General features: G+C 41.4%; 2 protein-coding genes across 3 annotated transcripts in view; both read right to left on the reverse strand.

Annotated features, from left to right (window-relative positions):
- Nucleotides 1-5966: 5966 nt before the first annotated feature.
- Nucleotides 5967-22407, reverse strand: part of SAMD13 (sterile alpha motif domain containing 13) — a 52819-nt gene continuing 36378 nt past the window's right edge. For both annotated transcript variants that reach the window (XM_036443738.2, XM_036443737.2), the window contains exon 4: nt 5967-7105. In XM_036443738.2, coding sequence (XP_036299631.1) covers nt 6962-7105 — 144 coding nt within the window. In that variant the 3' untranslated portion in view covers nt 5967-6961. The remainder of the gene's footprint in view (nt 7106-22407) is intronic.
- Nucleotides 12157-12806, reverse strand: LOC118722347 (dnaJ homolog subfamily B member 6-like). Its single transcript, XM_036443736.2, has one exon. The coding sequence runs from the start codon at nt 12804-12806 to the stop codon at nt 12162-12164; it is 645 nt and encodes a 214-aa protein (XP_036299629.1). The 3' UTR covers nt 12157-12161.

The raw sequence follows: 22407 nt of genomic DNA on the forward strand, positions 1-22407 counted from the left end.
GTGGTGCATGTTCCCTTATCTTGTTGTCTACAGATCTGGCTGCCTAGGCCATAGCCTGCTCCACAGGTAATACACATGTGTAGTATTATTTACACTTTCACCCACTGACCTATCCCCTACCTGTGCTATGAGAAAGGTGACAGGTCTGCCCAGGTACTTACTATACAGAGGAGGGGCACGTTTTCTATTTGGAGATTGCCTAACATCCCCAGCTTTCCTGATTTCTCCTTAAAGACAATTGTAGACAGGAACACCCTGCCTAGCTGAGGTAAATAGGCATTGATTAATATAGCTGCCTCCTTGCTTTACCCACATGCTCCTCCATTAATCTGTCCCAATGCAAGCTGGACACAACTCTTTTCTTGAGGTTCACAAAGATTTAAGACAGTCACAGTCACCAAGTGAACTTGGATGTGATCATTTTAATCTCTTTTTCTCTCTGTGGAACTGCCACTGCTGGCCAGAAATGGTGCCCGAGTTATTTAATAGCCTGTGGAGTGCAGCATGAAGCTAACGAGCTGCTCATTAATGCAACCGTGGCTCTCTCCCTTCGTCCTGTGGCTTCTCTTAGAAATAGAATTAACAAGTTTTCTCCTAAGAAGCATCTCTGTCCTACAGCAGTCAGCCCTTTGAACGTTTAACTTCCTCCTCCGAATCATTACAGAAAACAGTTAATGGCTCTGCGCCCAGACCTGACCCCTGCAGATCCCATTTGCAATGACCGTCACAGGCAGATGGATCACCAGTAAGTACTTTCTGCATTTGGCTTCCAAATATGGCAGTGGCTGGGCAACTGTGGGTCATTAGATTTCTCCAAATTAATTTCCTCCACTAGTGCAATGGAAGGACGGTGTGTGCCCCTGACAGGGTACACTGAGCTCAGAGGGACACCATCCATGCTCACCTGGGATATTTGTTGAGGACAGAATGAGGACACTGTCAGCAATGGGTCTCTTTTTCATCATATTCATCATGTCCATTAAGCATCAAAAATGATGCTCATATCTCCTGCATATTCCAATGCAATATGCCAGCTTGTTTTCAATGAAATCTACTTGCAATCTCCAGTTCCTGAATTAATTCACTCTAAGGAGGCTCTTTGTGTGTTCTTTGCTTTATTTTTAGATCAGGGGTCTAAATTTCATCAGACCTTCAGGAGTCCAGACAGTTACTGTAAAACTGTGCACCTGCTGGCTACAAAATATTAGGAATGAAAAGACTGTAATAGTCCAACTGGCGTGGCTCAGTGATTGTCAGCCTATGGTCAGGGCACATGCCGGGTTGCAGGTTCAATTCCCAGTGTGGGGTGTACAGGAGGCAGATGATCATTGATTCGCTCTCATCATTGATGTCTCTATCTCTCTCCCTCTCCCTTCCTCTCTGAAATAAATAAAAAATATATTATTAAAAATATTGTAATAAATGGGAGCTTCCGACCTCGCCTGGAAGAATGCAAATGTAGTTGTAAAAACATACACATTCTTCCCTGGCCAAAGCAAAACATGTCAGCTTAGATTCCACTGAAAAGCGACCCGTTTGTGACCTTGCCTTTAATTCAATTCATTAAATGTTCTTTTTAGAGTCTGAATCATAGAGATTCAAATGTGGGGTGGGGAGAAGAGGTGGGGTGGCAAGTACTTTTTTAAAAATCCCATGTGGTTCTGATACCCTGCGGGGCCCTTTGGTTGAAAATAATCTAATTCCAACATTAGATTTTGTGAGAACATAAAAGCCCCTGGCATTGAGGCATGCTCACTCCTGAAGTGCTTCCCCACATGGCATGTGTATTTGCTGTGCTAGTCACAGACCCAGGTCACATTAATAAAAATCCAGTGCGATCTAGAAGTGATCCCACTTCTGGGAATATATCCCAAGGAGCTAGAAACACCAATCAGAAAGGGTTTATGCACTTCTATGTTCACAGCAGCACTATTCACCATAGCTAAGATATGGAAACAGACTAAGTACCCATCAGCAGATGAGTGAATTAAAAACTGTGGTACAGTTACACAATGGAATACTACGCTGCTATGAAAAAGGAATTCTTACCATTTGCAACTGTAGAGCATTATGCCAAGTGAAATAAGCCAGTCAGAGAAAGATAGATATCACATGATCTCACTCATTTGTGAAATATAGTGAACAACGTATACTGATGAACAAAAACAGATCCAGAGACAGAGAAGCGTCGATCAGACTGTCAAACCTCAAGGGAAGGCAGGGGAGGGTGGGGGTAAGGGGGAGAGATCAACCAAAGGACTTGTATGCATGCATATAAGCATAACCAATGAACACAGACAACAGTGGGGTGAGGGCATTAGTTGGAGGAGGGTAGTGGGGGGGCAAAGGGGGGATAAGGACACATATGTAATATCTTAATCAATAAAGAAAAAAACAAAGAAAGAACATTTCTACAATTCCACCTAGTACTAGGATTTTGCTGTGTAATTTACAATATCTTTCAACACATAAGAGCTTTCTTTATACTGAAATAAAGAATGGACTTTCAGTTTTGTGCTGGAAAAAATAAAATAAAGCTGAATTAGATGCCTATGGTTTCACTGCTGTCTGGAGACAAAGGCTGCCTACCTGCTGAATTTCAAGGACTTCCAGCCACACTCCAGGGCCTATTTTGATCACACTGACTTCCCCCTGGACTGGGGGTGGGCGGGGAAAGGAAGGGAAGCAGCTCCAGTCACTGACAGCCAAGGCAAGGCGCTCAGGCTTGCCTGTCAAGGCCTTCCTTCTGGGCATCAGAAAAGCAGTCTGTCTTTAATTTGCCAAAATTGCTTGAAAGCTGTCAATAGAGGCTGAGAGGAATGACTTATTTTTGGTTTGATTTTCTTCTTCTTCTTTTTTTAATGTATTGGTTAAATGCTAATTTATTGTAGATATGGTGAATGCTGTGGAGGTGATAAGGGAAAACCAGAGAACCAAGGAGCAAATACAAAACTATTAGTTCATTTGTGTGGAGACAAATGAACTCCTATGGCCTGTTTCAGGTGACAAGTAAATAGCGAGGCCACGACCAAACCCTACATCCCTTTCAGCTTGTTCTGAGGCCTGCATTCTGACTCCACTGCTCTCCACAATTTATTGGTGTTAGGGAATGAGAAGCCTGCACCCTACCATTTCCCAGGCAGAATGTAAGGTACCTTTTGAGGCCCTACTGGGAGTCATTTTTCATGCAATCGCACATGGACAATCCTTCTACATCAGCATTTCTCTGCATACCCCACTCTCCTGACCTCAGAATCCCTTATTTCCTAGCTGACATCAAGGTTCACAATTTTCTCTATCATTTTATTTCTAAAAATATGCACTTTATCAAGCTGTCTTCAACATTGATGGTGAAAATACTCTTGCTTCGAGAGAGGGCTATGAATGTCAAGTGGCCCTCAAATGCCAAAGGAGCAGAGAGATCAAAGATGAGGCAGACAGTCTTGGTTGGTTAATGAGTTTGAAAGAAAACTTAGTGCAGAAATGCAGTCCTGGACAGAAGGACACTGGGGTCTCTGCATCCACCCCCAGATACAGGATTTTAAGGCTAAAGCTAGGGTCTGGGTGTCTGGAGAGGAAGATGGACAATAGTTTGATTTTCAGTCAAGATAACTACCCTCCCCCCGTTTTTTGTTTATTTGTTTGTTTGTTTGTTTTTTCTTCTGACAAGCATTTATAAAGCAGTCAGGTGCAAAGCTTAGTTGAATTAGGTTGGGACTAGTGAACAAAGCTTTCAGTAGTGGTGAAAGGTGACTGCTATAAAAACAGACTAAAAGGAATGTGAGCCCAAGTTCAAATCTAGAGAAAAACACAACTAAGGCATATGCCCCAATGGCTAGCTGACTGGTGACAGTAAGTCATCTCTCAATATTCATTCTCTTTTATCTATAGAACTAGTTGCTGGGGCACAAAATTCATGCACTCGGTTGGGTGTGTGTGTGGGGGTGGGGAGGAGATGGTGGTGGTAGGAGGGGAGGAGTCCCCCAGCTTGGCCTGTGACCTGTTACAGTGTGGGAGCCCGACAATCCATCACCCAAAAGAGGGAGGCCCTGCCCACTCATCCGGGGCTCCTCAATGGATTGTCCCAAAGAGGTAGGCTGGAGCCAGGGGAGGCCTGCGAACCCCAGGCCTGGCTGTGGCAGAGGCTGCGGACCTCCACGTGCCTGTGGACCCCCGGGCTGGTGTAAGGGGGCAGGGATGTGAGCCTCAAGTCCTTGGAATGGCGCATGGGGTAGAGACGTGAGCCTCATGTCTCCAGGCCAGCGCAGGGGGCGAGAATGCAGCCTGCTGATCAGTCGTTATATGATGGCATCCCAACCAATTTGCATATTATCCTATTATTAGATAGATAATGGGACTTTTGAATTTTAATTGGGCCTAGGGTCTCTAAGGAAAAAAAATATTTCCACCTCTTTTGTGGCTTAGTTATGGCGATGTGACTGAATTCCGGACAGCAATATATAAGAGGAAGTATTATGAATAATTTCTTGGAAATGTCCTTAAAGGATGTATCTTTTCCCTTTTTCATCTTCCCACTGGTTGAAATTCAAGTGGTGATGGCCAGAGCCAAAACAACCATCTTGGGCTGTAAAATTCTAGGAATGAGTATCATGCATAATAGGGCAAAAAGAAAGGAGGAATCTGTGCCCCTAATATTATGGGGAACTATACCAGGGAATGCCCGATTCTGGACATTTATAAGCTTCTGTCCTGCTTACATTACCTGGGGAGGTGGGTTAAGAGCAAGAGAGGCAGGTTTTTAAAAAAAATATTTTTTGTGTGTGTTGATTTCAGAGAGGAAGAGAGAGGGAGAGGGAGATAGAAACATCAGTGACCAGAGAGAATCGTTGATCTGCTGCCTCCTGCAGGCACCCCCACTGGGGATTGAGCACATAACCCAGGCATGTGGACTGACCAGGAATGAAACCAAGACCTCCTGGTTCATAGGTCGACATTCAACTCCTGAGCCACATGAGCTGGGCTTGGGGGTTGATTTTGATCACTCACAGGCGAACACTATTCCAAGCTAATACAGGAGATATCAGGTGGATGCACAGGAGCAGGGCCTGGACATTCCTCAAACTATCCCTCTGAAGTAGAGGGTTCAATTGTCATCACCATTTCGCTTGTGGGAACTCCTTCAGAAAGGTTAGTCAAGTTCTTCATTCCAGCGCCCTCCTACACGAGCTCCCGACCCTTCTTTTCCACCTAGGTCTCCAGCAGGTGCAGTGCTCCCCTTTGATCAGTCTCTCTCCTCATAGTCCTTAACTGTATTCTGCCTTTTACGTTCATGCTTCTGTTTGCTGTCTCAGGTAAACTGTGAGAAGTTGGGGATATAAAATGTCTCGTTTGCGACCCCCTCTCTTACTGACAGCGCAAAACAAAGCACTATTTAAATTTCAGATACTTCATAAATTACATTTTCCAGTTAATTCGGAATGTATCTTTGGACCCCACTCACTGTACTGTTTCCTGTGTTTTTCAGACTTTGTATTCTTTAGAGAAATGACCTCCATGAGGGACTGAATTATAACACTCAGTAAAACAGTGATTCTTAACTTGAGAAGAAGGAATAGGGAACTTCAGGGAGTCCATTCACTCTTCAAAGTTTTGTATAAGGGAATATGAGATTTTGTCTGTAAAAAGTTTCATAGTTTACATCATAATTTCCCCCAATCATGACCTCCCCACCTCCTTTTGCACCACTGACCTACAGCAAAAAATAAATAAAATATTTGGCTAAAAGAACACCTAAAATATGTTGTTGGGTGGGATAAGAGAAGGAACAAGACATAGTTGGACAATTCCATTTGCAAAGAAGATAAATCCACATATGAACCTCATGTTTCTAATGTCTGAAGTGTATTTTTTTTAAGGTTTAACTTTCCATGATTTTAAGAAGTAACCTTAATCCTTAATCCCCATTGCAAAGCAACCAACAGAAAAGATAAAATATATACCAGGAATAAATTGAAGCAATGCTTTATTGAAACCACAAAACACAAATATCAACATGTCATCAACACACAAAGATTGAACAAATGTCTCTTTGAACAGAGATGTAGCAACCCCACCTTTTCAAGTTCTTAAAAACAAGTACTCAAACCAGGAATCAAACAAAGCATTAGAACAATTTAAAAAATATTACACCATAATGAAGGAATGTATATAAAAATATTCTGTACTAGTAACAGGCTTTTTGATCTGTAACTCTTGGCAAATTTCTTCAGAAACAAATTATTGTAAATACAACCATAAAGTGAAATAATGCTTTCTTTAGAAACAACCAATTTTAAAGCAATTCTATGCAGAAAATACCATTACCTCCTGTGAAAGCCAGCTGAATATGGATGGATATCCTCAATAAACAAAGTTTTTCTTTTCAAAGGTATGATTTTGCTTCTAAAGGGGCCAAGATGCATGTTCATTTCAAAAATCGCAGCATATCCCAGTGAAACCTTAATAAGGTCAAGTGGCGGACCCTCTGTAAAAAAGGGTGTCAGCAATTCCATCCCAGCAACACAAGCTCTAAGGAGCAGAGGAACTCAAGGATGACAGCGATCCCTTTCTCTTTCTCCCCGTCCCCAAGTCTGTAGCCAAAATATGCTCATCCCATTAAATTTTTTAAAGAATTTTGAAAAGCCATCTATGAAGAAACGAAGAATGTCCTTATGACCTCAAAGCTTTTCTGGGGAAGGGTATCTACTCATGTCAAACATTGATTTCTTTGTACTCTCTTGACAAAATCCACAAAGAAAACCATCCCATCCACCTGTTCTTCTTGCTCCTCCTAGCTGAATTCATGTCAGCTGATGGATTGCCTAGTCTATCCAATAGGATAACGTTTCATTTGGTTGAAATTCTTTACATATACACATGTATGTATTTGTTTACAAAGTTTCATCACATGAAACTAAATTATGTCATTATGTATTTTTGAGGTCTGAGACCCCAATTTGTACTATGAAGAGTTGTTCTTTAAATGCTTTGACTGAAGAGGTTTTACATGATACTCATAGATTTTCAGAGCAGGCCCCAACTTTAACTGAAGTCCTGTCAGCACATCATTTCTTGTCATCAATAGCAGGGATTTTCCATCAATTTCCTATAATGGAAGCAGAGGGGAAAACCAACATGTAAGTCCAAAAGCTCAAGAATAATGAAACCAAAAGGAAGTTCAAAGGAAAAAATCATATTGATTGTTTTCAAGATAAAATCATTACTTGTTTTATGCCATATGCCAAAATAGGGGAAATTGAATTTTCTATTTTTATCTTTCATCTTCTATTTTTGGATTAAATACAATTGGTAACTGTTCTTGTTTTCAAGATCACATCACAAACACCTTTAAAAACTGACAGTAAGCTTGGTGTACATACACTTAAGGATCAAAAAAGGAATAATGACACTTTCCAATTATAAAATATACTAGAGGCCCAGTGCATGAAATTTGTGAATGGGGGGAAGGTGGGGTCCCTCAGGTTGGCCTGTGCTCTCTTGCAATCTGGGACCCCTCGGGGGATGTCTGAATGCTGCTGGTTTAGGCCAGCAGGGATTGGGCCCAAACTGGCAGTCGGATATCCTCTCGTAATCCAGGACCATTTGCCCCTAACCACTCACCTTCCTGCCTGCCTGCCCCTAACTGCTTGCCTGCTTGCCTGTCTGCTCACCCCTAACTGCTCAGCCTGTCTGCCTGCCTGCTTACCTCTAACCTCTCACCTGCCTGCCTGCTCAGTGTGCATGATAGTGACCAGTTGTTCTCGTCATTCTGCCATAATGGTTGCTTAGGCCAGTGTTTTTCAACCTTTTTTGGGCAAAGGCACACTTGTTTCATGAAAAAAATCACGAGGCACACCACCATTAGAAAATGTTAAAAAATTTAACTCTGTGCCTATATTGACTATATATAAAGTAATTCTCTTGAATAGGAATCAAATAAACACAAAGAAAGTATTTTATAATTACTTTATTATGAAATATTAAGTAAACAAAATAGTGAAAAATTATAAAATTCTTGTCTTGTCTGCACCTACGGCACACCGGGCAACATCTCGCTGCACACTAGAGTGCCACGGAACAGCGGTTGAAAAACGCTGGCTTAGGCTTTTCTTTTCTTTTTTTCTTTTTTTGAATATATATTTTATTGACTTTTTTTTTTTTTTTTTTTTACAGAGAGGAATGGAGAGAGATAGAGAGTTAGAAACATCAATGAAAGAGTAATATCAATCAGCTGCCTCATGCACTGGGGATGTGCCTGCAACCAAGGTACATGCCCTTGACCGGAATCGAACCCGGGACCCTTCAGTCCGCAAGCCGATGCTCTATCCACTGAGCCAAACCGGTTAGGGCCGCTTAGGCTTTTCTATATATAGGTTATAGTTTATGCAGAATTTTGTGTACTTGGTTCCTAAAATAACTCTATAAATTAGGACAAGCAGGAGTTATCATCTTGACTTTACAGGCAAACCAAGAATCAAGATTAAGAAGTTAGGAAAGGATGGCATAGGAATTGAACTCTCATCTGTCCTAAGCCTTTGTTCTTTTCATAACTCTACCTGTTTCTCTTGACACTTAGAAGTAAATATGTGTTGTTTAGATGGACCACTAGGGACCTAGGTTTTCTAGAATCTTGTCAATCACAATAGTGGATGTTGGAAAAATGACTCACTCACTCTGAACTTCTTTCCTGTCCTTTAAAAGGAGAACCATCCTGTCTCAACCTAAAAATCAAGCTCTCATGCTGAGGGCCCCACCATACTTCCTCTTAATGGATCCCTGAGATTCCAAATAAGGTAGTGAGGGGCAGAGCTCCGCCCATCGCAAATTCTCTCCTCCGTTTTCACAGTTCATTCCCCATACCCTTCAGATACACAACAAGGTATCCTGCACCCCAGCTCCCCTGGAGACTACAGAGCTTTGGAGTAAATAAAAACGGGCTTCTCATGCAAGATATGAGGACACAGAATGTTGAAAGTGGTGTGAAATTTTTGGAAAGGAAACACTGAGAATGCTGACTGCACCTTATTTTTGTTATCACTTCATTGTGGGAAGAAGCTGAACTAGCTTTTAGGGAACCTGAAAGAGATGAAGCAGCTGGGCATGCTTGGTAAGCCTCAACACATCTGTTTCATCGTTCTACCCACGTACATCTGTACTCCCCCCCCCCCCCCAGGTGATGGACAGACAAGGGGACACAACGTGCACCAGGAAGAGATGACACTGTTTCATTATTATACCTGTGACCCCCTCCTACATCATGACCAAGGGGACCATTCCTTCAAACTCTGTCATGTACTTTGCTATACTGGGAAGAAAATTTGCTTTGAATGACTGTATATGGGAGAAGTAACACTGGGCTAGGGGGCTGGAGAATCAACTACTCTGCGACCTCTCTCCTCGGTAGGTAATAGGAGGTGTGGGATTTAGACAGGATTCCATGGGATATCACCTTTGCAAATGCTCCCTGAGCTATAAGTATACAATTACTTATCATTATTCTTTCACAGAACTATGTTCCTCATTCCAAATACCTAACATGAACCACAGCCAAAGGTTCATGAGTGTTCATGAGTGTTGGAAACCATTATTTTGTCATTTACTAGAAAACAAAATGTCCCCCACTAATATGTAGGAGATAACTATTCAAAATCATAGCACGTAACAATTTGTTGACAGGGCAATTGGAAAATTAAGGACATGAGGAGGAAATTTCCAATTCTAAAGTACTTTACTTCTTTTTCAGCAGCTAGTAATCCCAAAGATGGCCCATCAGTCAAATCTGCATGTATGAGAGTTGGCCGAGGAGCTTCCGACACCTGGAAGTCATGGTGGCTGTTCTGAAGGCACTGTGAGGTCACAGGAATCTGAGTCACAGGTCACTTCAAAGCTCATGCTCTCGCTTACGCACTGAGATGACACAGTCCTACTTGGAATGCTTTAGAAAGCTGCCAAGCCCTTCCTGCTCTCCATCTTTTCTTTGCTGGTGTCTGCTCCTACTTCACTTATTACGTATTTCAAACAGGCACCAGGAAGAGATGACACTGCTTTCATTGCTATACAACAAGAACACTTCCTTGATTAACTGAAAGTGAATTTTTAAAAATCTTTGCTGGCAAAAAGTCCTACAACTCAGCATTTCTGTCAAAAGCCAAGTATGTCTGTGAAAAAATGCTGAAATTGGGATTTTATTTGAGACAAAATGGAAAATCATATTCCACACTCCAATTTGATTTTACCTTTGTTCAGTAGCCACACTGCAATTCGCCTCGGACTAAGGTTCAAAGAAAGCTCTACTTGGAAATCCTCATTTTAAAACTTTTGAAATGAAGAGAGTTTAACAACAAACCTTTCCTATTAAATCAAACTATAACAGCTCAGATGAATGGGAGTAGAATACAGCCTAACAGAAATGTGAGCTCTAGATCACACCACAGTATGAACCTTGTCTCCACAACTTACCGTGTGAACCTGGGTAAGGGACCGAACTTTCCTAAGCCCGTTTCCTCAGTTGTGAAATGGAAGTAAACCCCTGAAGGATTTTGGAGATAAAAAGTGATGCATTGATGTAAGGCAACCAGCACAGTGCCAGACTTATAGGCGACTCTCAATGCCTACTAAGTGGGAATGTGCGGGCTTTGAAAGAAACGAGATATATTTCTATTCCAAATCCATCTCCTGCTTCCTTTCTGGAAGAGTGCTCTCCACCTGAATGCTGCCCTTTTTCAAGTTTTTAAAAAATTATTAAAATTTAAAAAATTCAAAGACTCATGAAACATTTGTCTCATAAAAATAGCAAACACAGGAATACTCCTTGAATTAAGAAAGGCACTCATTTGTTATGTAATGTATAAAAGTTTGCCGGTCTGCACTAGAATGAGCCTGAGAGTGGAGACTGGAATATGGGAATTGCAATGCAGACTCCAGCAGTAACTCTCCACAAGGAACCAGTCCCCTGAACCCCATTTATTTAGTATAAATGAAGAGACTGAAGTGTGACCAAATACCATGATTGCAGGTATATCATGATTAAAGCCCAAATAAAAAGGTAATCACATCTTGGGATCCTGTTCATATATCTGTGTTAAAGGGATAATCATTTTGCTAGTTTCAGTGAAACTTTTAACATTACTTCTGTCTTCTGTCCTCAGGGAAGAATAACCAAGTGCCTATTGGACAATAATATTAAAAATGTTTGCAGACTTAATAAGTTCCAGCAGGTACTCATGCATGGAAGTAAAGCTCAGAGATGACAGGCATAAATTTCCAATGAGTGCAAGATCCTAGATCTAAAAATAAATGAGTAGAATCCACAGATGTTATAACTCAGTAGACAAGCATGTTTTAGAGCAAGACACTATTTTATTGCATACTAGGTTGGGCCAAGGACAATTACTTAATTTCTCAAAACCTCACTTATCTATATCATGGGAGGAAAGTAGCTACTGTATTCCACTATTGAAGTATTATTGAGGTAACACATGTGAAGTAGAATTCATGACATCTGCTGAGCACTCAATAAATGCTAACTACTAAAAAAGTGTGTGAAAAATCTTTACCCATTTACTTTTTACTCTTTCTCTCTGCAAGCAATCCAACCTAAGTAACTCTTTCAAATGAGTCTAATTTTGATATGGTGCATTGGAAATGTATGCTAAGAAAGAAGATGAGGTGGGAAGAGAAGAAGCTAAGAGAAAGGCTAGAAAGAGAAAAAGAGGGATCATCAAGAAAGTGGCACAATAGCGAGGTAGAGCAGGAAAAGATTTGGAAGGCAGCTATGCTCACCACTAATACCACCAACACCTTGAGCAGGAAAAGATTTGAAGACAAGTCAATGGGGTTTATGACAGTGGGACCCTGACTCAGAAGGTCATATTCATGGTGGTGGTCTCTACTGTCCCAAATACAGTGCAGGGGAAAGAAGAGTCAACTTAGAATCAAGAGACTTGGTCCTAAACTAAAGGTCAAACCCTGCTGCTTCATAGTTCTTTATGTAACATATGGCCCATTATTGTCCTCCTCTGTAAAATGAGATGTTGGGACTAAGCTGACCTCTGCCCATTCCAGTTCAACACACTCTCAGATTCCAACTCTGGTCTCTGGTAAGTATCAGACTCACCAGCATCACAGGAAAGACCACCTGTAAAAAATAATGCAGCAACTCCTTACCGATGGCGCAGAGGAAGCTGATGAAAGGGACTTTCTTCTTTCCCTTCAAACTTCTCTCTCACATTTTCTCGAACTTTCTTTGTAACAACTCTCTTGCCATTCACTATCTGGCTACAAGTGGTGACCAGTCTAAAGTTTCCCATTCCACTGCTTACAAAGGGGACAAATTTCTCAGAGGACGGGGAACCTGGTCTGGAGCCCAAGGATACAAAAGTGGAAAATCCTGTGTCCAAAATGGGGGTCACATCAAAAAACGAAGAGTGGAATCTCCTGGCTCTACCCACATGGCCAGTGCGGAAACTATCTCCCGAAAAGAGGTCTTCACCTTCAAAGACATTGTGAAAGCCACCACGTGGCCTCTCAAACCCCAGTTCCTCCTTCGAATCATTTTTGTCTCTGCAGTCTCCTCTATTTTCCCTTCTGATGTGGTTCCTTCTGGACTTGTCATAGTTGTTGCGTTTCTCGGCATCAGACAAAACTTCATAGGCCTCAGATACTTGTTTGAATTCCTCCTCAGCTGCTTTTTTGTTTTCTGGGTTCTTGTCTGGGTGTACCTGAAGAGCTAACTGGTGATAAGCCTTCTTAATATCAGAGGAGGAAGCATTTTGAGGCACCCCTAGTACTTGGTAATAATTCACCATGTTTCTTTAAAGGATCTTTCCTCACCAAGATAGAGTTTATTTTCTGAAGAGCTTCCATATGATTTTGAAAAGGAAGATGGTGAACTACTCAAGTCTATACCAAGAACTTTTGAATCTTATCACAGGGTTCCTGGAACAAAGTCTCTTTTGGGAGGAATTCCTCTTTGCTGTAGGTGTCCTTTGCAGTGCCTCCTCCCCTCCCTGCCCTCTGCAGCTCATTGTGGGTGGAGTAATTGTGATGGAACATTTTTAGCCAATGACTCTTGGCTGATGCTGTGCTTACCTTGTATTCCTATTGGTGGAAAATTTGGGGTGGATAATATACCTGCTAGGGAGATTTCACCTAATTTTAAAAAACATATATTTTTTTTATTAATTTCAGAGAGGAAGGGAGAGATAAAAACATCAATGATGAGAATCATTGATTGGCTGCCTCCTGCATGCCCCCACTGGGAAGAGAAGCTAAGAGAAAGGCTAGAAAGAGAATTAGAGTGATCATAAGAAAGGTGGAAAAATAGTGAGGTAGAGCAATTGAGCCTGCAACTTGAGGAATGTGCCCTTGACCGGAATTGAACCCTTCAGTCCCCAGGCTGACACTCTATCCAAACCAGCTAGGGCAGATTTCACCTAATTTAAAAATCCAACACTGAGAAGCTTGTTAACAGGGAAAGAACATTTGTGTGGCTCTAAAAATAAGTCTTACCTCATTGTAACAGTCTGAAGCAAAATGGGTCTTGCACTTAAATTAGGCACAACATTTATTTTGGATCATTTGAGCTGATGCCTTCAGTGACTTAATGGGTATTTTTCTGTATTATTTAATATTTGCTGTTGGCACAAAGTGAGTGATAATGGGGTTCTATCTCACAAAAAATCTTGTACACATTTTTGATGAAGAAAAAAGTATGAAATTCAGTTCATCAAATGAGGTAACTGGGTTATAGAGAAGTCTGCCTAGATTTTAAAAAAAGAGTAGATTTAAGGAACAGAATTAGAAATGAATGATGCCCATGCACGATCAGATAATGCTTCTTCACTTCAGTTGCTTTTTTTTTTTTTTTTAAGTTAGCCTTTTTGAAATTTCTCTCTCTATTTAACTAAGTAACAATAGCACGACAAGAAATGCTTTAAAAATGGCTTTAAAGTTCAAGTGTAGCTAGGGCTGCTGGTTGCTTTTTTCCTAGGACACACAACTGCTCATTTCCCAGACTTCCTTGCAATTTGGTGTAGTCATATGACCACATTCTGGCCAATGAAAGGATTGATGTGCACCTCTTTCAGGTCTGGCCAATGAAACCACCTACGTGAACTCCTCCTTGCTCTCTATCCTTTTAACAACTAGGTATCCATGCCCAGATAATCTTGAAAATTTCTGGTTGAAGATGAGAGAGCCTCCATCCTGGATCCTTGAATTACTGTGAATCAGACACCCCTACTATGGACTATCTATATGATCAAGAAATAAACTTCTACTTTAATTAAGTCATTATACATGTTTTCATCTACTTGTGCCATCAGTTAGTCTACTCTAATACACCAATCATTTCTACAACTTCATCTTCACTCTTAGAGCCTACCCGTATACTGTCATCAACCAGAAGAGTCCTACCTCTACATCTCCACTTTCTCTAGGGTCAAGAGTCCCCTTAGGATCCTCTTTCCTACTAAGTCTGCACACTCTGGTTGGCCCTCTTAAGCTCTTAGCCCTCTATTGTGTTCAAGCCACAAACACCCCATCTACAGTAGGAGCAATGTAGCTTTTCTGACTTCTATACATGGTGCAGCTGAGGGGGGAAATCAAGCAACCATGAAGATGAAACATTATACTTGTGCAGTGTACCAGTATCATCGGGTGTAGAATACCTTAACAGTTCTCTTATTTACCCTTGGCCAGCTCCCTCTTCCATTTCCCTTGGTGGTCATTCTTAACTTTCATTTGCTCTCCTCTAGTTCCTCATTAAAATTCTACCCATCCTGTCCACTCTAAGCAGAGGAACTTAGCTCTTGTTTAACAAGGGAAACAGAGATTGTTAGGAACTACCTTAATGTCTCTGAGGAGGCGGGCAATTATAGTTGTATCTACTTACATCTTCACCTATGCCCCAGAGCATTGGAAGGTTAGGAAGGATACAGGAAGATATCCTTGTCTTGCTCAGAATTAATCCCTTCATATTCTTTTTGTTAAAAAAACTAAAATAATTGCCAAAACCAATTTGGCTCAGTGGTAGAGTGTCGGTCTGAGGACTGAAAGGTCCCAGGTTCGATTCCGGTCAGGGGCATGTACATTGGTTGTTGGCACATCCCCGGTAGGGGGTGTGCAAGAGGCAGCTGGTTGATGTTTCTTTCTCATCGACGTTTCTAGCTCTCTATCCCTCTCTCCTCCTCTCTGTAAAAAATTAATAAAATATATTTTAAAAAATAAAATAAAATAATTGAACTTATTTGAACCATCATGTATGTTATTGCTGACATTACACTGTATTGTGGTAAAATATATATATAACATGAAATATGCCAGTTTAACTATTTTTACATGTGTAATTCAGCATGAATTACATTTTTCAATGTTGTATAATTATCACCACTATTTTTCAAACTCTATTACATTTCAATGTTATATTTTATCACGTTAAACAGAAAATCCATTAAGTAATAACTGCCTCCTCCTTCTCAGCCCTTGATAACCTCTAATGTATTTTGTGTCTGTATAAATTTGCCTATTTTAGGTATTCATATACTAGTAAATGGAATCCAGACACTACTTGGTTTATTTTACTTAGCATGCTTCTAAGGTTCATCCATGTTGCAGCATGTATCAGAAGTTCTTCCCTTTTTATGACTAAATAATATTCCATTGTCTGTATATACCACATTTGGGTCATTTCATGGACACTTGGGTCGTTTCCACCTTTTGGTGATTGCTAATAATGCTGCAGTGAAGACTGTGTACAAGTATTTCAATTCTTTTGTGTGGAATTTCTGGGTCATGCAGTAATTCTACACTTAACTTTTTGAAGAACTGCCAAACTGTTTTCCACGGCAGTGACACCATTTTGTATTCTAATCAGCAATGCATGAGGGCTTCAATTTCTCCACATCCTTACCCCTCCATATTCTTTTGATCTCATCCCTTTCCTTATCCTTGGGGAGTTTTGCTTCATTTAACTGTCCTCAATTTCATTCGGTTTTAACCTGTCCAATTCTTTTGGTTACTTTCCTGCATGTAAATCAGATTGTCTCCTCTCTCCTGAGGAAAGGACCCTCCAGCTACTGGTTCTTCCTCCACTGTCTACGTCCCACGTCTCATGTCTCACTGTCTCACTCATTCACTCAGCATAGTTCATATTCCTCCCCCCAACCCCACTGTTATGCACAAGCTCCATTGGGCTCTACCTTTTTGAGGTATTTGGCCTTGTTAATCATTGCATTTTCCCTGAAACTTTTCCCTTTATGAGTTCCTACACAACCTCTCATTTCTGGTTCTCTGCCCACTTCTCTGAGTATTCTTTCTCAGTTGCTTTTTCTAGTTGCTTTTCTTCTCCTATCAAAACCGTGGTGTTCTCCTTGGCCTTTTTCTAAGATCCCCTTACAAATGCCTCTCTCATTCTTACTCTCTCCTATGAATGCTGATGACTCTCACATTTCTGTTTCTAGACCTTACTTGTCCCCTGAGCTGTATACTAGATATATCCACTTACAGGCCCTCACATTTGATGCACCCCAAACTGTGGTCATTACAGCCTTATAAGATTTCCTCACAAGCATCCTGGTTAATGGCAGTGCTTTATAACCACCAAACTGGAAATCTGGCAGTCACCCAAGTCTCCACGGCCTCCCCACTGTGAGCACTGAGCTCAATCCTGGAACTATTGCAGGGAACCAGGATGGGACAAATCTTCCATCTTCACTGTTAATGATCCACTAAATTATTCTGACTGCCTTCTTAGACTCCAATCTACCTCTTACTTTCCATCCCCAATGGAACTGTTATAGCATCTTTTTCGCCTTTGTTCTCCATGTCCTCAAAGCCTCTCCACACTACCACTAGACTGATCTTTCAAAAACACAAAGTTCATCATGGCACTCTCCACTTACTCTCCTTTCTTAGTGCCTGACAGGCAAAGTCCTCTTCTTGCAGGCAAACCAGACTGTCTGTTAGCTGGACCCCTAATTACCTTTCAGTCCAATCCCTTGGCATGCCCTGGACCACTCCTCTTATTCCAGGGTATTTGGAGTTCTCAAGATAAACTATGTTATCTCATGTTCCCATGCTTTGGTATTTGATCCTTCCCCTGCCCAAAATCCTCTGTGCTTCCTTCAAATGGTTCTCATACCTATAATGGTTTCAGGTGGCTTTTTATTAAACTAAAAAGAATACTTACAATAATTATTGTACTGTAACTATCTTATATTTATTTCAGTTAATGTTAGAAAAAGCTGTAGCAACCATGGAAACAATGTAAATAAGCCAAAGAAGCACCAGACATCTTTCTATATCATAATGTCTTACAGCTGTTCTCATTTCAAGTGAATGACTTAAACAACCTTTTGGGATTTTTGGTTTATGAAAATCTATTTCAATCAAGAATTCAAAAGATCCTTTCCTTAACAGTTTCACTTTCAATTATCTTGGCCAATTTCTTATTTGCTTTTTAAGTCTTTTCTAAGTTTTTGCAGGCTGAAAGGACATAATGGCAGAATTTGTGTTGACACTTCCTGTGTTCATTATGTTACAAAACATTTTAAGCATTTCAGAAGCCTTTGATTGTGAAGAAATATCAGGTAGCAGAATACCTTGACTATTTTCAGTACTTAGTAATAGTATGCTAATAAAGTAATAACAGTTATTTCCAATTTGTGGGGTTTCAGCTGGTCTGATTCAGAGCTAGATTTACCATGAAGCTGATGAAGCTTAAATTTTCTCAACATTTGTGTGTTCATAATTTTGTACCCCCCCGCCACCTCCCCCCTTCCAGGGTAATCTGCTAGAATTGTGTAAGCTTAGACACCCCTCCCCGCAAAGCCTGGCTTTGTCCTGGGTCTTATTAGAAATTAGAGGCCTGTGCACAAATTCATGCACAGGTGGGATCCCTTGGCCTGGCTGGTGATCAGGGTCAATAGAGGGGTTGGGGGTGAAAGGGGAATGAATGGCCGGGATGATGGACCATGGGAGGTTGGCCAGCCAGGGGGAGGGACTGTAGGAGGTTGGCCAGCCATGGGAGGTTGGCTGTGGGAATGCAATGACCACCAGGGGACTCCTCCTGCATTGGGCATCTGCCCCCGGTCATCAGTGCGCATCATGGCAACCAGTCGACCGGTCATTCAGTCGTTCGGTCGTTTGGTCACTTAGGCATATATATACACTATATATATGTATAGATAGATTATCCATCTGACATCACCACCATTGAAATCCATCTGGCTATGACTTAGAACACATTCTCGGGGTTGCTCTGACAGGCTTCTCCACTTGACTATTCCATCTGATGTGGTTAGTGCTACTTGGCACTTTGTAGCAGTAAACATTTTTACTTTTATTTATTACGTCAGTGGCCTCAGAAACATATCAAAATTTAACCAAAAGTCATTTGAAAAGAAATGCCAATCTCTGCATTTTAAATGAATGGCTTAAACAATCAGTTGGGCATTTCAGAGTGAAATACTATTCTTATCAATATTTGGTTTGGGGAAAGAGAGGAGATAACAGCGAGTAAAATTAATTTGTCACCTTGAGTTGCATATTATTTTGTCATGATGCCCTGAGAAAAAAATTATCTCAGTGATACATACTGTTCTTAAAACAGAATCACTATTGTCACTTATAAGTTTGAGGAATCTGAACAATGTGAATTATATGACATTGATTGAATGGCAGATCTTCTGCAGAGTAAGTATTCAGTATATATAAGTATGTGAGTCAGAAAAAGATAGAAATGAAGTGACTACACTACGAAAGGGCAGAACTATCTTTGTGGTTTGCAGTTGGCATCCAGTTTAAGTGGTAAAGTTGTTGAACTGTATTGCTAGAATGCCGCCACTGGCCCCTGCAAGTATTGTCAACAGAGGTGGCTTTACACCAAAGAACTGTGCTCATTTAGCCTTCAGAGTTTTACAAAAATGAATCTGATCCTCATGGTCCTGTGTCAGGAAGGTGGCAATGTTCTGAATTAGCTTAGTTAAAAGGTTTTCTGTAGAGGCCCACTTGGGAAGGCACATGGGCAATTTTCCTAAATTATTGTCAGCTGGACTCAAGGTGTAGGCAGAGCCACGCCTTGGAAACATGTTTCCTCAAGATGGCGGACATATTGTCAGCTTGGCCTTCATATCAGCCAAGGTGTTGGCAGGGGCGGGACTCAATATGTAAATCCAGGCATGCTAGGGCCTAGTTAAGAATGCAAATAAGTTGGTGTTACTTCCTGGTATTGGGGATATAAAATAAATGCACTGGGAGGGGCCGCCACGGTCTTCTTACTGCCTCTCCAGCAGACAGTAGTATGGCGGCCCACCAGCTCCCAATTTAAAATCTATCTCTGTGTCTTCTCTCTTTATTTCTAATATTTCTTAATTCCTGGCCGCCTCCACTTAGAACCGGTTCGTTCATCTCTCTTTCCATGTCTGGCCCCCGCCGCATCAGTTTTTTCTTAAAAACTAAAGTTCTTAGAAAAGTAAAATTCTAAAGGTTTTTTGACTCTTAAAAACCAGTGACCTCTATCTAGGGACAAATGCCAATTTCTTATCATCTAGTCATGAAAATCCAGCTGTGTATACAACAGCTGAAATGGTTCTGTGTCCTATGCTGTGCCTAAAGTATACTTCATGAGGGCAAGATCTAAGATAACAAACGACTATTAAAGCAAGAGCTTGGAGCATATTCTGCTTGGTTAACTCCATAGACACTATAGAAATCTGAGTCCTAGAAAGGCAAACCCTCCAGGATCACCCAGTAAGTGAGTCAATCAGGAGAAAAGAAACCAGGAGTCAAGACTCTCATGCATGCCCCTCACCACGGCCTAAGAGGTCTGTCTGTTAGAAGACATGTGGGAAAACGGTCTCCACACCACCATGTCTGTGGGAAAGAGAGACAGGAGTGACAGTGCTGGAAACTTTAGTTGGGACTCCCATTGCCTCCTGCTCTGATGAGCCAGTGAACCCTTTGAGCACAATGTTAACGCAGCCAGTGGACCCAACACCCTTGATGACACAAACAGCATGCCAACCTGAGAAAGAATGACATAACTGACCATAAAAGTAGACTGGCCAGAATAGTAACACAACCCAACACACACACACACTATGGACACTAGGTCATTGCTATAGGTGTAGACAGAGGGTTGTGCAGAGGTCTAGGCCTCCCCTTTGGCAGTTCTTTTGGCCTATAGCTGTTGCTCGCACAAAAGACTCAGAAGAGGCTTCTCAGAAGAAAATATCATGAAGATAACTGTACCAGAGGGAAACAATGGAGATAACTGGAGGTGAAGCACAGAGAAAAGGAGTTTACACAAAGATCACCAGCTTATTCCAGCTGCCTCTCCATACCACAGGAACATAGTTCTCAGAAGAAAATATCATGAAGATAACTGTACCAGAGGGAAACAATGGAGATAACTGGAGGTGAAGCACAGAGAAAAGGAGTTTACACAAAGATCACCAGCTTATTCCAGCTGCCTCTCCATACCACAGGAACATAGGATACCTGTCTTTTGGACGAATGTCATTCAACAGACTGACATCTTCCACTGGAGCATGCTGCTAGAAAACCACATCAAATCTAGTTGCTAAGGCAACCCAGCATCTAGTTATATACTGTGAGACCACACCATGAAGACAGACACTCTCCTTAAAGTCAGCCCATCTGAGTGGAGACATGTCTGGTATCAGTGTCAGTGCAGACTGCTATAACAAAACACCACAAACTGGGTAGCTTAAACAATAGGAACTTATTTTTTATAGTTCTGGAGGCTAGAAGTTCAAGATCACAGTGGCAACATGGTTATGTCCTTGTGGAGGACCCTTTTCCTAGCTTGCAGATAGCTACCATCTTGCTGTGGCCTCACATGGCAGAGAGAAGGAGCAAGCTTTCTGTTCCCTTCTTCTGAGGGCACTAATTCCATTATAAGGGTTACATCTTCATGACCCCATCTAAATCTAATTATCTCCCCAAAGCCCCTAATGCCATAACATTGGAATTAAGGTTTCAACACACACATCTTGCGGGGGGTTGGGGGGTGGGGGTGTCACAAACATTCATCCCATAAGACATAGCCATGAAACTAAGCTCCCACATCATCACATCATTGGCAACTGTGCTACCCTTTCTGGACTTAGCCTTTTCTGAGGTGGTTTAGGGAATGCTCTCCATGTGTTCCTGCTTACATTTAAGAAAGGGCAAAGCCTTCCCTGAGGATATTTAAGGATCTGCCTGCTGTGACCTAGAAGATGTGCCTGGGAAGGTCAAGTGTTTGGGCTGGGGGTGGCCTGCAGTTTTCCCATCCAGAAGGAACCTGGTGAGTCACTGCTGACTGCTTGAGGTTCATTGCCAGGAAGGTCCCTGGAGGTGAAGCACTGAAGGCCTCTGAAGCATGAAGATGGGAGAGGGAGGTTAATGTGGTGGAGGATCCTAACCCTCAGTTCTCATGAAAATCACAGCAGCAACTTGTCTTATCAGTCCAAGCCTGCTCAGTAACTCCATTTTCACCCTCTTTCAATAAACAGAGGAAAGGCAATGAGAATTTCACAGCAGGAGGAAGATTTGGATCACTTTTGGAGAATAATTCAAAATAGACTCTCTCCTACCCAACCACCCTTCCATAAGAATGAAGGAACTCCAGCTTCTGTACCATGATTGCAAAACTCCAGTCCCCTGGGAATTCTTTTCATAGGCTCCTGAATTGGCGGGCTCAACACAGTAGCAAGATGAAGCTCCTTCCCCCCACTTGAAGGACTTCTGAATGAAATTCTTTAGTCTATTCCTTTTGCCTCTAAGTGTCTCTAGGGCCAGAGTGATGTCATCCCTGAGAGAGACGGACTGTTCCTGAACCAACCTCAAAGCCGGCCAGCTGCATTTCTGAGGTCTTGTACAGAATCCAGGAGGCCCAAAGAATACCCCCATTTCAATCTGGGACATATGCTGCTAAGAAAGTCTGAGTAGAAGCTTATTCTGAAAAATGCTTTTGAGCAGCAGGGAATCTGGCCAAGGGACCTTTTTTAGCTATGTCCTTTTTTTGTTTGCTTGTTTTGTTAACCTTTCGCAATATTGTTCAAATTTACTCAACTGCAATGATACAAGTGGACTTTCTACCATTCAAACCAAAATAATTTATGTTCCAGTTGATCAGTCTTCCGCTTTCCAACCTGAGCTATTTTCCCCACAATTTTATGGCAAAAAACTTCAAAGATAAAGAAAAATTGCATGTATATTATAATGAACATCCATATTCTCACCACCTAGATTTATAATTAACATTTTCTCTACTTATTACCCATCTACTCATCCCTCTATCCAACTGTCAATCCATATTTTGACACATTTCAAAGTAAGTTATATACATCAATAAATTGTAAACTAAATACTTCCGTTTCTATGCCATTAATTGTTGAATTT

This window comes from Pipistrellus kuhlii, unplaced genomic scaffold (assembly GCF_014108245.1).
Source record: "Pipistrellus kuhlii isolate mPipKuh1 unplaced genomic scaffold, mPipKuh1.p scaffold_m20_p_2, whole genome shotgun sequence".
In the NCBI taxonomy this organism is placed as follows: domain Eukaryota; kingdom Metazoa; phylum Chordata; class Mammalia; order Chiroptera; family Vespertilionidae; genus Pipistrellus; species Pipistrellus kuhlii.

Coding starts and splice junctions, on each gene's coding strand:
- LOC118722347 (XM_036443736.2), bottom strand. CDS start 12,806: ATGGTGAATTATTACCAAGTACTAGGGGTGCCTCAAAATGCTTCCTCC.